Raw genomic sequence first — 14,047 nt, 5'->3', positions numbered from 1 at the left:
GAAAAATAAGACTCTGTCAAGAGTAGACAAGTATTTCATGGATTGACCCAGCTCTCACATTGAAAGCCTACTTTTGGGCAGTTGTCCAGCAACTAAAGTATCTTTGAGATACAGTTCATGGGAAAAACATGTATCTACGATGTCAGATTAGTCGATAAGTGTAGTTCTTGTCTCTGTTCTCTCTTGCGGTGAGCCGGAAATTGGCCGAAACCAAGGAAATGCTCAGTACAACAGAAGGAGGAGATTCTCTTACCGAATGTCATCCAAGATAAGTGTGAACAGCAGCTTCTTCAGAGGAATACTGAAGGAGGGGTATGCCACCAATGAATGCTGACCAATTTCTGGATACACAGAGCCTTTTGTAGGCAGCGTTTCCATATTGATAAGGAATCTATTTAGATAAATGTTTAAAGGTCTTTCGGCAAGTCATTAAATCTGCATTCATTTCGTTCTTTGATGTCTAAGATTTACACCTGGCATTATTGGATATTTGTGCAAGAAAATCAGGAATATCTAGGAAAAACGTACCATTACTTCTGTAATAAATACACAATATTTCCACAGATAAAATCCCCTCGAAAACAGTCCAATGTCTCACCAATTTCTTAAAAAACTTACCTTTTGTGAGCAAAGAAATATCTCTTTTTTTCTGTAATCTTCTTTCAATATGTATCTCCACAGATAGTATATCCACGACCACAAAGCCTGAAATATATATGCAAATTCCTTAGACAAAAGAATATCCACTTGTGCGAATATAAATTGAATTTTTCGTTTTTGTTTTTGTTAGTAATTAAATCTTTATTAAATCTCAATTTGTCGGTGATTATTATTCAATATTTTTCTTCTTGGTTTTCTTTTGGGGTTTTTTTTTCTCATGGTTTCTGCTTTGTCGAGAACTCGACCTCTTTTGTTTTTGTTTCAATTTCTGTTCTCTGTACTCTTTTCTTTCGGTTTTCTTTTCTCTCTCTGTGTGTTTTAGCCGCCAAAAATCTCTCCCTTAAGCTTATTCCGCTACTGTTTTTTTTTAAACTTGTATTTCATAGCATTTTTTTTATCGAAATTTTCACAACTGTATTCGCTTTTTTTGACTTTGACTTTTACTCATGCCACGGGTGTTTCTTAGTTAATTACTAAAGAGTTTATCTTTTTTGTTTTTGGTTTTGTATCTCATTGCAACGGCAACTGCAAAAATTGGCAAAGATGTGTCGAAAAATAGGGAATCAGATAGAATCAGGAAGGAGTACATATAACCAAAAGGCAGAAACTAATGGGGGCTGGTGGGGGATCTGGATCTGGATCAGGATCAGAAGGAGACCTGGAGAACCTAAAATTCGTATCTAGATAGCTCGCCTACTGTTCGTGGGTGAGTAGGGGAGTAGGGGAGTACGAGGGTTTCGAAACCGTCGCGACGCCTCTCTCTCTCTCTCTCTTTTACCCTCCGCTGGTGCTTCTGGTTGGCTTCTTCTGGCTCTATAAATCGCTCCATAGAAAAAGTGTAAACTAATTACTATCCCATATTTTGATAGAGTTCTTTATAGTATCATCGGCTTATCATCATCATCATTATCAACGTCATCGTCATCGTTATCATCATCGCTTATCATCGTCATATAAATAGGTGTATACATATAGAATACATATATATACTCGGTATTCTTCGGCCTCTGCTCTCTGGTATTTTTGTATAGTCATTAAATATGTATAATTTATTTATTTATATATATATATATATATGTATATATATATATATGTTTATATGCAATATATATTGCTTAACTTTTGTTTTTGACAATGCAACGCTTTGAAGCAGGAGGCAGACATAGAGATAGAGATAGAGAAAGAGAAAGACAGAATCATTCTCTTCTCCTCTTTTTCAGAGAGAAACCCAATTGGTGTTCCAAGCCCTAGCCAAAAAAACTATGATATATCCGAAGTATCCCCAGACATCTCCAAACATCTCCATGAAACACACAAGTCTTCGTTCGCTTCAAGTCGGTATTTTCTCGAGAAATATGAAACGTTTTTTTTGTTTTGCAAAGGAAGCGCCACTTTATCATTATCATTAGAAATAATTTTCCACTGGCTTTTGCCTATTAAATTTGTTGCTTTTTCTTTTTCGTTTTTTGCTTGTTTAAATTTATATGCTGTATCTGTATCTGTATCAATAGCTGTATCTGTAGCTGTGTGTCTGTGTATCTTACTAAGTGTCCAAACGGATTTCTTTAGGTTTTACGTTTCTTTAAGTTTAAATATTCACGAGCACGCGCGAGCATTTCAATTTGCATTTGCCTCAAAAATGTACAGTTTTTTGTTTTTTTTTTGTCTTCTGGTTATCATATATATTTCTTTTGTTTCATCTTTTGGTTAAGTTTACTATTCTGTTGGAATGTTTTTTTTTTGTTTTGAGTAAAAGTTTTCAGTTTCCACTCCTGTTTTTTTTTTTGGGCGGGTTTTACAAAATAAATATTCATCAATTCCCATCATCAGAGGGGTGGATGTTTGTTCCATCTGTTGTTCCGCATTCTATCGTATTCTCTTGTCTCTCTAAAAAGTGTTTACGTGACTTTTATCTTAAATTGTAATTTTGTTTTGCTTCTTACTGGTTCTCTTCTCTCTAAAAAAAAAATACTTCATTCTGGGTCCAACTTTTATTCAGTTTATATTTTCCTGATATAAGAATTATTCATTTTTTCTTCTATTTAGTTTTTGAGCATTTTCTGACTTTTCCTCCAGCTATGCGATATTTTCTTTCTTTTTTTTTGTTTTTTTTTTTTTGGCGATATGTATGTACATGTTGTTGAAGAACAGAAGGAAAACTCAAGGGAAAACAGGGGGGGCAGCAATAAAACGAAGGGAAACAAACAAAATAATCCTACAAAACATGAATGTCTTTCGAAAAACTTGCATTTATTTTTCCGTATCGTATCGTATGTGGTAGTCTTCTCTATATTTTAATGTGTTGTTTTTCGTTTTTTGTTTTTGTTTTTAAATTTAAGCTTTTTACAATAATATTAATCATAGTTTTTAAAAATTAATGGTATAGAATTCTCTCATTTCTGGGTTATCTTTTTATCTTTTCGTGTGTGGCTTAAATCAAAGTTTTATTTAAAAATGTATGGAAAGCAACAGTAATTGTAAATTAAGGCCTAAACTGTAGTGAATTTACTCTCAGCCATCAATTGGTTTGGGACTCTACCTTTTTTTTACTTTTAATTTTAATATCTTTTTGTGTGTTGTTGTTTCTTCTTCATCTTCTTTTCTTGTTTTTGTTTCTTTTTTTTTTGTTTATATAATATAATACATAATGTGCCTTCAGCGCGATGGTTGGGCGCTGACAAAAGCGACTTAACATTTTTCTACACAACGAATCGACAAATCGGTACTATTTTGATTAACGTTTTCTTGACAAATCGGATTGAATATATCGAACGAAATTTATTTACAATTAATATAATTAACAAATAGAGAAATAGAAAAGTAGGTGGAACAAAACATAAAGAACTTAGAATTAGAAAAAAAAACTCTCAAACCTAGATTATGTTCTTGAATGTGGACTCTCTTTCGTTTCTCTTTTCTTTCCATTTTTTTTTTTTGTTTTTTTTTTGTTGGTTTTTTCTTTGTGTATTTTACTTGAATTTACTATCTGGGAGGAAAACTGTTTTCTGCTCTTAATTTGTTGCCTTTAAATATTTGCTGACATTTTGATGTTGCATAAAATACAATTGTTGCTTCTTCTTGGGTTGCTTCTGTTGCAATTTGCTGGAAAGTTGCTGCCATTGCAATCGTCATGGCCTATGGAATCTGCAATAAGAGGAGAAAGTTTTGATTAGTTTTTGTGTGTGTGTGTGTTTGTGTGTGCAACACGCAGCAAGTTTATGGGATCGCAAAGTTTCAACAGAGCGGAAGGCTCGGCTCCCTGCTTTTGCTCTCCTGATTTGCTGCCGGGCCAGGCCAGCAGCAGACCTCGTTCAGATTTAAGGTTGCCGGCCCACGAAAATCCAAAAAGCCATTACACACTCTTCTACCCAGAGAAATTGCAATGGAAATGGAAATAGAAGTGGAACCACCAAATCCTTTGTGGCTACATATCGTCCAAAAACGATGCAAGAGTGTGGCATGGCATGGAGTCCACTGCCACTCCCACATCCACTCCCACTGCCGCATGCACGTGACACTTCACTGGCCATTGGCATTGGCAATTTTTTGCTTGGCTCACTCGTTCATTCGCCATTCGATTTGGGCCACAAGGACATCCGCTACATAATTCAGTGGCCACCACCACAGTGGGGGATGGCGAGATTGCTTTGGACGCAGGAGAGCAATTTGCAAAGAGCCAATGGCAGCTGAAGGAGAGAGGTGGGCGGGCTATACGGGCTAGGCGGGCTAGCGCTATATATACTGTAGTGTACCTCGTCAAATGCCGACTGCCCTCGTGGACGGCCATTTCGGAGGACTTGAACTCGTTCAGCTCCTTGCGTATGGCGGCCTTGTCCTTTGGCGTCAGTCTTGTCCATGGCTTGTCCGCCCGGCGATCGTAGTCGTGGGCCTGCGTCACCTCGATGTAGTCATTGAACCGGATGATCTTCTTCTCCTTGAGCTCCTCGACGGTGGGCCGAAAACTGAGCTTCCGCAACAGATACGACTTTTTCTCCTCCTTTTGTTTCTTCTCCTCGGCGGGTGATTGAGCTACAGAATACCGAAATTCAAAGGATTATAGATGATTCTTTTTGTTGAAATCCCCATTAAGTACTCACTTTTCAAGATATTACGCTCGACCAGCTCTTCGGCAGTGGGCCGCATCGAAAGCCGTCGTATGAGGCGCGCTCCGATCGCCTCCTTGGACTCCTTGATCTCGTTGTCGGTGACCTGGTGCAGGATGTTGCGATTAATCAGATCCTGTTTGTCCGGCCGCAGTTGCAGCTTCAAGGACAGCGACTCCTTGCGTGCCAGCTTGGCCAAGCGCACGTTATCGTTATCGTCGTCGCGATAGACGATATGCCCATCGCTCTCGTCGCTGTCGCTGCTGCTCTCCCGTATCACATGTGAGGGCCGAGTGTTCTCCTTGTTCTCCACGGTGCACGGCAACTGGATGTTGAACATTTGCTGCCTGCTACGGGAAAAAGCATCCAAGGGAAGGCACATTAGCTTCGTGGCGTTTTGGTATGATACGATATTCTGTGATGCTCTAGCACTACGTCACGACACCGAAATGAAAACAACAGCAAAATAGGTTTACATTCATGCACACTTGTTTAACCTCATTGTTATCTGGTTTGGGGGCAATCTGCCAGATTTACTCTGCCTCAGCACATGCTCACACACGGATACTGCCACACACACACACACACATGCATGCAGATGAAGGATGTGATGTGTTTTATTAAGCTTCTTGCACTCTCGTTCTATCGGCTCTCGCTGTTTCTCCCTCGTTCTACTTATTTTCACTCGTTATATATTCTCTCTTTGTATCAGCTCTCGTTCTAATTATTTTCACTCGTTATATATTCTCTCGTTGCATCAGCTGTCGTTCTACTTATTTTCACTCGTTATATATTCTCTCGTTGCATCAGCTCTCGTTCTACTTATTATCACTCGTTATATATTCTCTCGTTGCATCAGCTCTCGTTCTACTTATCGCCTCTTGCTGTATATATGTATTTCTGATTCTCTTGATTCTTTACCATAATCAATCGTTCTTTTAGATTTAACTTCAGCTGCTTTCGTTTATTCAGCTCTCGTTCGATTGTTTTGCTATTCTGCTGCTCCCGTTCTATTTAACTTCTCTCGTTCTATCTGCTCTCGGCTTATCAGCTTTCGTTCAGTCAGCCTGGGTTCTGTCTGATCTCGTTCCATCTTCACCCAAAACTCTCGTTCTGTCCGCTCTCGTTTATATAGCAGCCTCTCGTCATACCTGCGCCGAAGTTCTCGTTCTCGAATATCACAGCTTTTCTAATTTTGTTTTGTCAGCTTTTGTTCTAGTTTTCACAAGTTTTTTTTTTGTGTCCAATCTCATTCTCTGAACTTGCAGTCTATCTATCGCTCTCTGTGGGTTACATCCTTAAAGTTTTTGTTTCACCAAGCCGAAAAATGCTTATTTTTTCACCTCTTTATTTTCCTTGCGCTCCCCACTCACTCGTTGCTGCTGCTGCTGCTGCGGCAATTTTGTTTTCCTTTCCTTTTTAACGGCACGTGGAGTGCACATCTGGCTGCCACACACTACACACACTCTCGCTCGAGAGAGATAACCACACACACACACACATAGATACAAAAGCACACACTGCCGAGCATATAATATGCAAAATACATGCATATATGTACTCGTATGCGGCGTGTGTGGCGTGTGTGTCGTATGTGTCGTATGTGTTTGACTTTGTATTGTACTTAAAGCTGTCGTCGTTTGGCTCTCGGCTTGAATCTCTTTCGCCTTGAATGCCATATCCTGTTTGCCAGCTTCCGCCGCACTTTTGGGGCGTTAATGCCAAACACGATTGTGGATACAAAAAAAAAAAAAAGAAAACAAGAAAACAAGAGTGCTGCCATGCACTGCGTGGGAGTGACGCAACCGGTATACCCCGGGGAGTACACACAATAGTATCTCTCATAGCAACTGTCATTCTCATCCGCATTCTCGGAGGAAGTTCGTCCACTTCTGGCATTGGCATTGCCATTGCCACTGGAATGGTAGGAAGTCACCTTTTTTTTTGTGGCTCGAGCTCGAGACAAGCATTGCTTCAAGTGCTTATGCGATGCGTTTTTTGTGGACAGGAAAAAGATACAAAGTACTACTTGATACTCTGTTAAGTTCTTTCGGTTTTGTGGGTTTTGTCTCTGTTTCTTTGAGACAACTCAAAAGCTACGCTAAAACCCAATTGGTTTTCCATATGAAAGTTTATGAAACTTGAAGAGTACTTCTTCAGGCAAAAACTTTCCTATTTCAATATCCTCTATCCCATAAATATGTCAAATCAACAGATAAACAGAGAGATATACTACAGCCGCTTTGGTGCTGCACCTCCTCATATGCAGTATTCTATCAGGCTCGTATGTCGATCCATTTAACATTCCCTCCCCAAACGAAATTGCTTCATAGTTTGACAGATCCATAAATTGCACTCAATTGATCCCCTGCTTGTACCCGTACCCGTTTTCTTATGATAGATATCATGGCAGGGAGACAGGCATTCGGGCAGACAGGAAAACGTTTTCCCAGGCACGTACTGGGCCATGGCATGGCAGGCTTCTGCATTTACGCTTTGTTGCATCTATTTTACATATTTCCTTCTCAACGTTTTCTGTGTTTGCTTCTTTCTGCAATAAACTGCATAAATTTCGCTCATGTGAAGAGACTGAAGGGAAAACCCTTCTCCCGTTAAAGATTTTCTCCTTCAGACGAGAAAAGACTGACATATGTTGCGTTTCTATGGCTCAATATTTGGCGTTGGAAAACACTCGCATGTGCGGCTCCTGTCTCTCGGTTTCAGCTTCAGCTGCTGGTGTTTTTTTTTCCTCCTTCCTTCAATTTGAATTCAAATTTCAATCCATGGCTTTCGTTTGAACGCCTCGGGTCAAAAGTTTAAAGGCAAAAGTTTTTGGCTAATGCACAAAAAAAAAACCCCCAGAAAAAAAACTTAAACTCATTTCCTGCTTTTGGGTTTCTTTTTTTCTTATTCTAATTTTCTTTCATACTTTCTGGTGTTCTGGTTTTTATGCATATTTCGAATGTGGAAAATATCAAATTAAAACAGGCAGAGTGAGACAGAGAGAGAGAGAAAGCGAGAGATGTAATTTGAAACAAATTCTTATTTGAAATGAAACATGCAGAAGGAACAGGAAACAGGACGTCTCCACTGTCGAGTAGGAGTATAGACAGAGTCAAGAAAGACGGAAAGAAACTTTTACGAGAAACACACACAGATACACACGTACATGTATAGGAGGAAAATGTGTTGAGTACTTGAGGAGGATCTCGAAGAATAAGAAACAAGTTTCCTCTTCAAAACAACACAGAAAAAGTAAGTTAGTAATTTAATATTAAACAAAAAAACAACAAAGAAGTGTATGCAAGTAGTTTTCAGCGGTACAGTGTGTTCTTTTCCAGTGTGCATACATATGTGTGTGTGTGTGTTTCAGTGTTGTAAAAGTTGAAAAAGAAACTTAAACACAAAAAATTACTACAGAAACGGATGTTGGAGTGTTTTAGAAGTGCAATGGCGGTGGAGTGAGTGGCAGAGATAGGAGCCGGGGGTAAAGCCGGGAATTCCATTTGTATTTTGTTTTGTGATAGGATTACTGTACTGGTGGGGGGGTTGCGGGGGGTAAATGTTACATAACAGCACACATAGAAGGAGGCAGAGAGGGACACAGATAGGGAAAGATGCATGTGTGTGGGTGTGTTGGAATGGATGTGCACTAAAAGCATTTTGCATACGTTTTTTTGAGTGTGTGTGTGTGGGGGGGTGGGGGTGGGGTGTCACGATTTTGTTTCTCACACAAATAAATTATCTAAAAAAAATGGTTTACCATATTCTAATCCGTGGTCGTAGTATTGGCCTGATTTTTGTCGATCAGAATAGTAGTAGGTTGTAGTTACAGAAGTGGAGGGGGGGTTTTTTGGTTTTTTTGTTGATTGATTGTTTGATTGATTGATTGAACGTGTTCGTACGTATCAAATATGATGTAAAAGAACAAACACAGTACACAGTACGTTAGGGAGTGGGTGGGGCGGGGGGCATTAGGAGAAAAAAGGAGAAGAGAGAGAGAGAGAGAGAGAGAACAAATTGTTATATAGAAAAATCGTTCAAGTAACAAATTGAAGAAAAGAAAAATAAATTTCAAAAAAATAGACTAAATAGAGAGGAAATTTTGGGGAAGAGGGAGGTAGGGGGGGGTGGGAGATCAGATCTTTTGGTGAATAATACAAGTTTTTCTTTGGGGGAAAAAAAACTACCAAAATATGTGAGTGGTATTCGGAGGCGGGGGGTTTAACTGGGAGTTAAGTGAAAAGTAAACAAAAAACCATACAAAATATGTAAATGCTACTTGAGGCAGGAAGGGGCCTTCCCGTTTGTGCAACTCGACCAAAAGAGGTCCCATGGAATGCATCCTTCACGATTCCACGGGATTCCTTTGGTACAGATGCCGATCGAGGAAAGCCCCCCCCCCCCTGTTTCTGGGTGTACTGTGGTTTTACTCACTTGAGCGAATAGTTATTCCCTGCCGCATCTTGGCGCACCACCAGAGGCCGCTGGCTGGCCGATTGCTGGGCCGCTGCTGCGGCGGCTGCTGCCATGGAGCCGATGCCGCCATTGCTATTGGATATGGCCGCCGCTGTGGCTGCACTTTGGCCACCGCCACTGCCGCCGCCGCCGCCTGGTCCGCCCCCATGATGGTGCTCCTGGGTGGGGGTCACGGGCGTAGAGGCGGAGGCTGGCAGGGCGCCGCCCTTCTTCTTCAGGGCCGATTTGAGAGGAACTGCATTTGGCTTTGGCTCTTTGGCTGGAATTTCCTCAACGCGTTGGGTGTCCATCATGCGGACATGATTGCCGCCGCCACCGCCACCGCCGTACGGGGCATACTCGTCATCCGAATCGAGTTCGTCCTGATCGGGATCGTGATCTGTGGGGCGATTGATTGGTATGGATTATGGCATCAGTAAGGCAAGTAATCAGCATGCAGGGGTCAAAGGTTATGCGGGGCTGGGGTTGGGGATGGCTAGGGACGGGGGTGGGGCGTCTCGGAGCACTAGCATAGGTATGAAGTGCGCGTTTTTGTTCTGAGGGGGGTAATGAGCTAATCAAAAGGTGAGTGGGGTGTTGGGGGGGTTGTCTGGGCTTGGTTCTAGGGGGTTTCAAAATATATGTATATGGAGTCCCCTCATCGATCGATCATCATACCATCATAGTCATAGTCCTGCTGGTAGTCCTGATCGTGTATGGCGCCTGGCCCGTGCGGTCGTCCAGCGATGAGCGTGGGGCTCGGCGTGGAGAACATTGGCGGCGGTGGGATCGGTCCGATCTCCGACAGCGGTATCGGCGGCTCTGGCAGTTCGCTGAGCATCACCCCCGGTGGCAGCTTGCCGCCCGCATACGGCGGCGGTGTGCTGCCCGGCGGACCGCCTACCATCTTGCCGCCATCGTCGCCATCTGTGGGTGGGAAATCAGAAAATGTGTTTGGGAATCGTACAGCGAGTGGTATATTTTTCGAGAGACAGCGAGAGCGAGAGCGAGAGCACTGGAGGAGCGAGAGAGGATAGAGAGAGCGAGAGAACTGTTCCTTGATTCTAGCCAATAAATGTGTGCGTGTGTGTGCGTGTGTGACCGTGACTGGTGGGCTGGTGAGTGTTTTGGGGTGTGTGCGTGTGCGTGTGCTTTGTGGCTTAGTGTGCGTGAAGTTTCTGGGGCGAACGAGGGGGAAAGAAAGGCTGCAGGTTGCAACCGATTGAAAATAGCTTAAAATAGGTATCGATTATTTATCGATTGTAGATTTATCGTAAATGCATAGCTATCGATATATTTCGATAATTTACGAATATATTTCTATAATTTATTTGTTATCGATTAATGTATCGATCTAATTTGATATTTTTTGAATATATTTCTATAATTTATTGATAATCGGTTAATTTATCGATATATTGCGATAATTTATGAATATATTTCTATAATTGATTGATAATCGGTTAGTTCATCGATATATTTCCATAATTATCTCCTCCATTAGAATATCCTTTAAAGATAGCCCTGGTTCTTGTGATATTCCACTACTTTCGGCTATTAACATTTGGAATTCTGTTCAAAAAAAAAACTTTAAGATCAAGAAATCTCCGTTTCTAGACTACCAAATCGATAAAGTTGTTCACTTTTGAGGGTCTGCAATGAGCTAGATATTGAAATATTTGAAATCTTTAGGCTTTCTTTCGGCATTCCAACCTCCCATTGACCGAATATCGTGTTTCAATCTCCTAAGTGAACCACCATTTGGTGCCTTCCTTTACTGCCCATTCATTTCGATTATGTATCGTCCTTTAATCATCTTTCAATCGGTTGCACAACCCTTCTGGTAGCTTCTCCCTCCCTCGCTTTCCCTCTGAACGGATTCTCTAGTTCTATGAGTATTCAAAGGATATTCATTCCTCTTGTGGGGGCGTGGGGGTGCACTTACACATGTGCTCGTTGTGGTAGCAAATATTGACTCCTCGGCGGGTCAGCTTATTGGCGCCGCCCAATGTGTTGGGCCTCTCCATTTTTCCATCCACCTGGTGATGGCCGCCACCGCCTCCTCCTCCGCCACCGCCGCCGCCGCCGCCACCGGGTGGCGGTAGCATGGAACCCTGACATTGCGGCTGCTCGATGTTGGGCGTGGATATTGTGCCGTTGCCACCATGTTGCTGTTGTTGTTGTTGTTGTTGTGCATCAGTCTTGTCTTTTCTTGGTTCTGCAAAAGAGAGAGAGAGAGAGAAACGAATGAGTATAAAGTGAGTAAAGAGTAAACTAATTTATAGTTAAAAGAGTATGCCGTAAATCCACTCGACAGCCAACCAGCCAGCCAGCCAGTGTGGTGGCATGCCCCACTTGACACAAGCTTTTACTTTAATTGTCGGTGGTCAGAAAACAGTTGGCCGGCAGTGGAAAGTCCTTTGGGCCAGTGGAAAATTGCCCTGCCCCCACAGACCGCTTGCCACTTGAGTGGCCACAAAGCCAAAGGATACACATGTCCTTGGTCTGTCTCTCTTTCCGCCCCTCCCCACCAAACCACCTTCTGTGGTGCTCCAGTGGCCCAGTCGTTTCGGTCATACATATATATTATTTTTTTAATTGTTGTTAAAGGTTTAAGTGGTCTTACAATTACGAACCGCACTCTACTATGCCACTTTTCGGCCATTTATTTCCATTTCAAAAGGTACACGAAATAATGAGAAAGAAATGTTTACGATCGCACCGGAAACGGGTCCAAAGATTGTTTGTTCCCCAAAAAAAAAAAAAAAAGATTTCTTTCGGAAAATGTCTTATTTTTCCACACACAATTAAAATTCTTCCCTTAATAGACATTTTCCCACATTTTCGAGAGGCGCACACACACACACACACACACACACACACACACACACACACACACACACACACACACATGCCCATCGCAAAGCAATTAAACAGAAAATGCCAAATAGATTTTCCCACATTTTCCTTACACTTCAAGACAGTCATTAAATGCTGATCGGTTGACAGACAGCCCAGCCGCAGAAGATCCACCAAAAAAATATTTATGGCCTAAGGAGCAGCCACGATATGCGAGTATCTGGCGGAAAATTCACTGCAAAAACCATCACGCAATTAATTGGCACTCGCGAAGGGGTGGGGGGAGGGGCACGTAGGGGCAGGGGGAGTAAGACATCAAGCAGTGGGAAATTAATGTGAATATTTTCAACAGTCCCCACCCACCGCCTCCTCTATCCCCACTCATTCTGTGGGCAAATCGGTAGTGAATAATCCCACTAAAAATATTACGATATTGCATACCAATTTATATATTTTTTTTTTTTTTTTTTTTTTTTTTTTTTGTTAATCAAAGCATCTTTTCTGAAATACGCAGCACAAATTGAGAGAAACTGCAGATACATTCACACAGATACAGATACAGATAGAGATAGAGATAGAGATAGAGATGATGATGCCTCTACTTATAGTGCGGATCGTTGGATGCCTATTTGAAACAGATACAAATTCCGTTGGCCCAATGCCAGACAGAGGCTACAGAGAAGGCAGAGGCTGGGGCAAAGACTGAGGCACAGGCTGAGGCACAGACAGACGCCCTGACGTGTTTGCCTAAATATTTATTTCTAAACAACAACAACAAAAAGTAAGAATATTCCCGCATTCATTTCTCGTTTTTTGTTTGACACCAAAAGTTAATGAAAATTGTTTGTTAGAAAGAAGAAAAAACAACAAAAAAAAACACACACACACACGCAGGCAGGCAAGATTTTTCATGCATCAAGTTCATGAAAACACATTTGGGGAAAAAGGAAATGCATATAATATACAAGAAAATAGTAGAGGCTTTAATGCCCTGACTTTGACATGGGTGCAGGCGTAGATATTGTTTACTTATCTGTGGAAAATGAATGCAAATCTAAACAAATTTGAAAGCGATATGGAAACCAATTAAGACTGCAAATCAATTATGCAAATGGGAGATGCCTCGGTTCATATATCAAGAAGGAGAACGCCACTGACAGGCAGGACAGGGGACAGAGACAGGGGACAGGGGACCGGCTGTGGGTCTGGCTATCTTTGGGCCACAATCTACAAGACTTTCTTTCAGAATTCTCCAGCCAATCTTTGTGGGCTAATCTGCAAGTGGCTTTCATCTCTGCGAGAGGTCTCTCCCTGTCTCCCTGTGTGTCTGGGAAGGTAAAGTTTTCCTGGGGGGGGCCCCCATCTATCTCTTACGTCTATCTTCGCTCTCTCTCGCTCTGTTCTTTGGCTGAAACAATGCGCACCACTAATGACATTAATTAAGCAGAAAGTTTGGCCTCTAATTAGCAAACACACAGGAACACGATTGCAGACAAACACAAACATGGCCAAAAGCATTACCCACTCTCTGCCTTTGTCCCTCTCCCCCCCACCCCCCTCTCTCTCTCTCTGTCTTGGCCAAGCAGCCGACACTTAAAGCCGAACTCTAATCAATTATCGTTAGTGTTGGCTGGCAATTACAACGGGATTCGTGTCGGTAAGTGAATGGCCAAGGACGAAGGCCCAAAAGAGGTTTATGCGGTGGACAAAACGAGGAATAGCTGGAGAAACATCATTTTTCATAGAAATTTGATTGAAAAATCAGAAAACAGGGCAGCCTTTTTCCTCCCAAATTGACTTTGAAATTTTCCAGTTTCCAAAACCCGTTTTACGCCACCGCATAAACCCATTTAAAGACACACAAATTGTTAACATTTTTGCATAATTTCCGAGGATAATTAATCGTTTCTTTCCCCTCTATCTCTCGCTCTCCCTTTGCATCCTGCCAACACAATAATTTCATTGAA

The 14,047-nt window shown here is 41.8% G+C and overlaps 1 protein-coding gene across 19 annotated transcripts in view; it reads right to left on the bottom strand.

The window, feature by feature from the left end:
- Positions 1–2,807: 2,807 nt before the first annotated feature.
- LOC108151647 (phosphatase and actin regulator 4) overlaps positions 2,808–14,047 on the bottom strand; it is a 108,744-nt gene continuing 97,504 nt past the window's right edge. For 10 of the 19 annotated variants that reach the window (XM_017280361.2, XM_033387892.1, XM_033387894.1 and 7 more), the window contains 7 exons: positions 11,167–11,439; positions 9,900–10,148; positions 9,201–9,621; positions 8,527–8,556; positions 4,758–5,113; positions 4,413–4,689; positions 2,808–3,804 (listed from right to left, as the gene is read on the bottom strand). In XM_017280361.2, coding sequence (XP_017135850.1) covers positions 3,789–3,804; positions 4,413–4,689; positions 4,758–5,113; positions 8,527–8,556; positions 9,201–9,621; positions 9,900–10,148; positions 11,167–11,439 — 1,622 coding nt within the window. In that variant the 3' untranslated portion in view covers positions 2,808–3,788. The remainder of the gene's footprint in view (positions 3,805–4,412; positions 4,690–4,757; positions 5,114–8,526; positions 8,557–9,200; positions 9,622–9,899; positions 10,149–11,166; positions 11,440–14,047) is intronic. The other 9 variants (XM_017280366.2, XM_033387897.1, XM_033387898.1 and 6 more) reach the window with 4 other exon arrangements.

The sequence above is a fragment of the Drosophila miranda genome, chromosome XR (assembly GCF_003369915.1).
Source record: "Drosophila miranda strain MSH22 chromosome XR, D.miranda_PacBio2.1, whole genome shotgun sequence".
Lineage (NCBI taxonomy): Eukaryota > Metazoa > Arthropoda > Insecta > Diptera > Drosophilidae > Drosophila > Drosophila miranda.
Note: the sequence above shows the minus strand (reverse complement) of the source record. Positions and strands in the feature narration are given on the sequence as shown.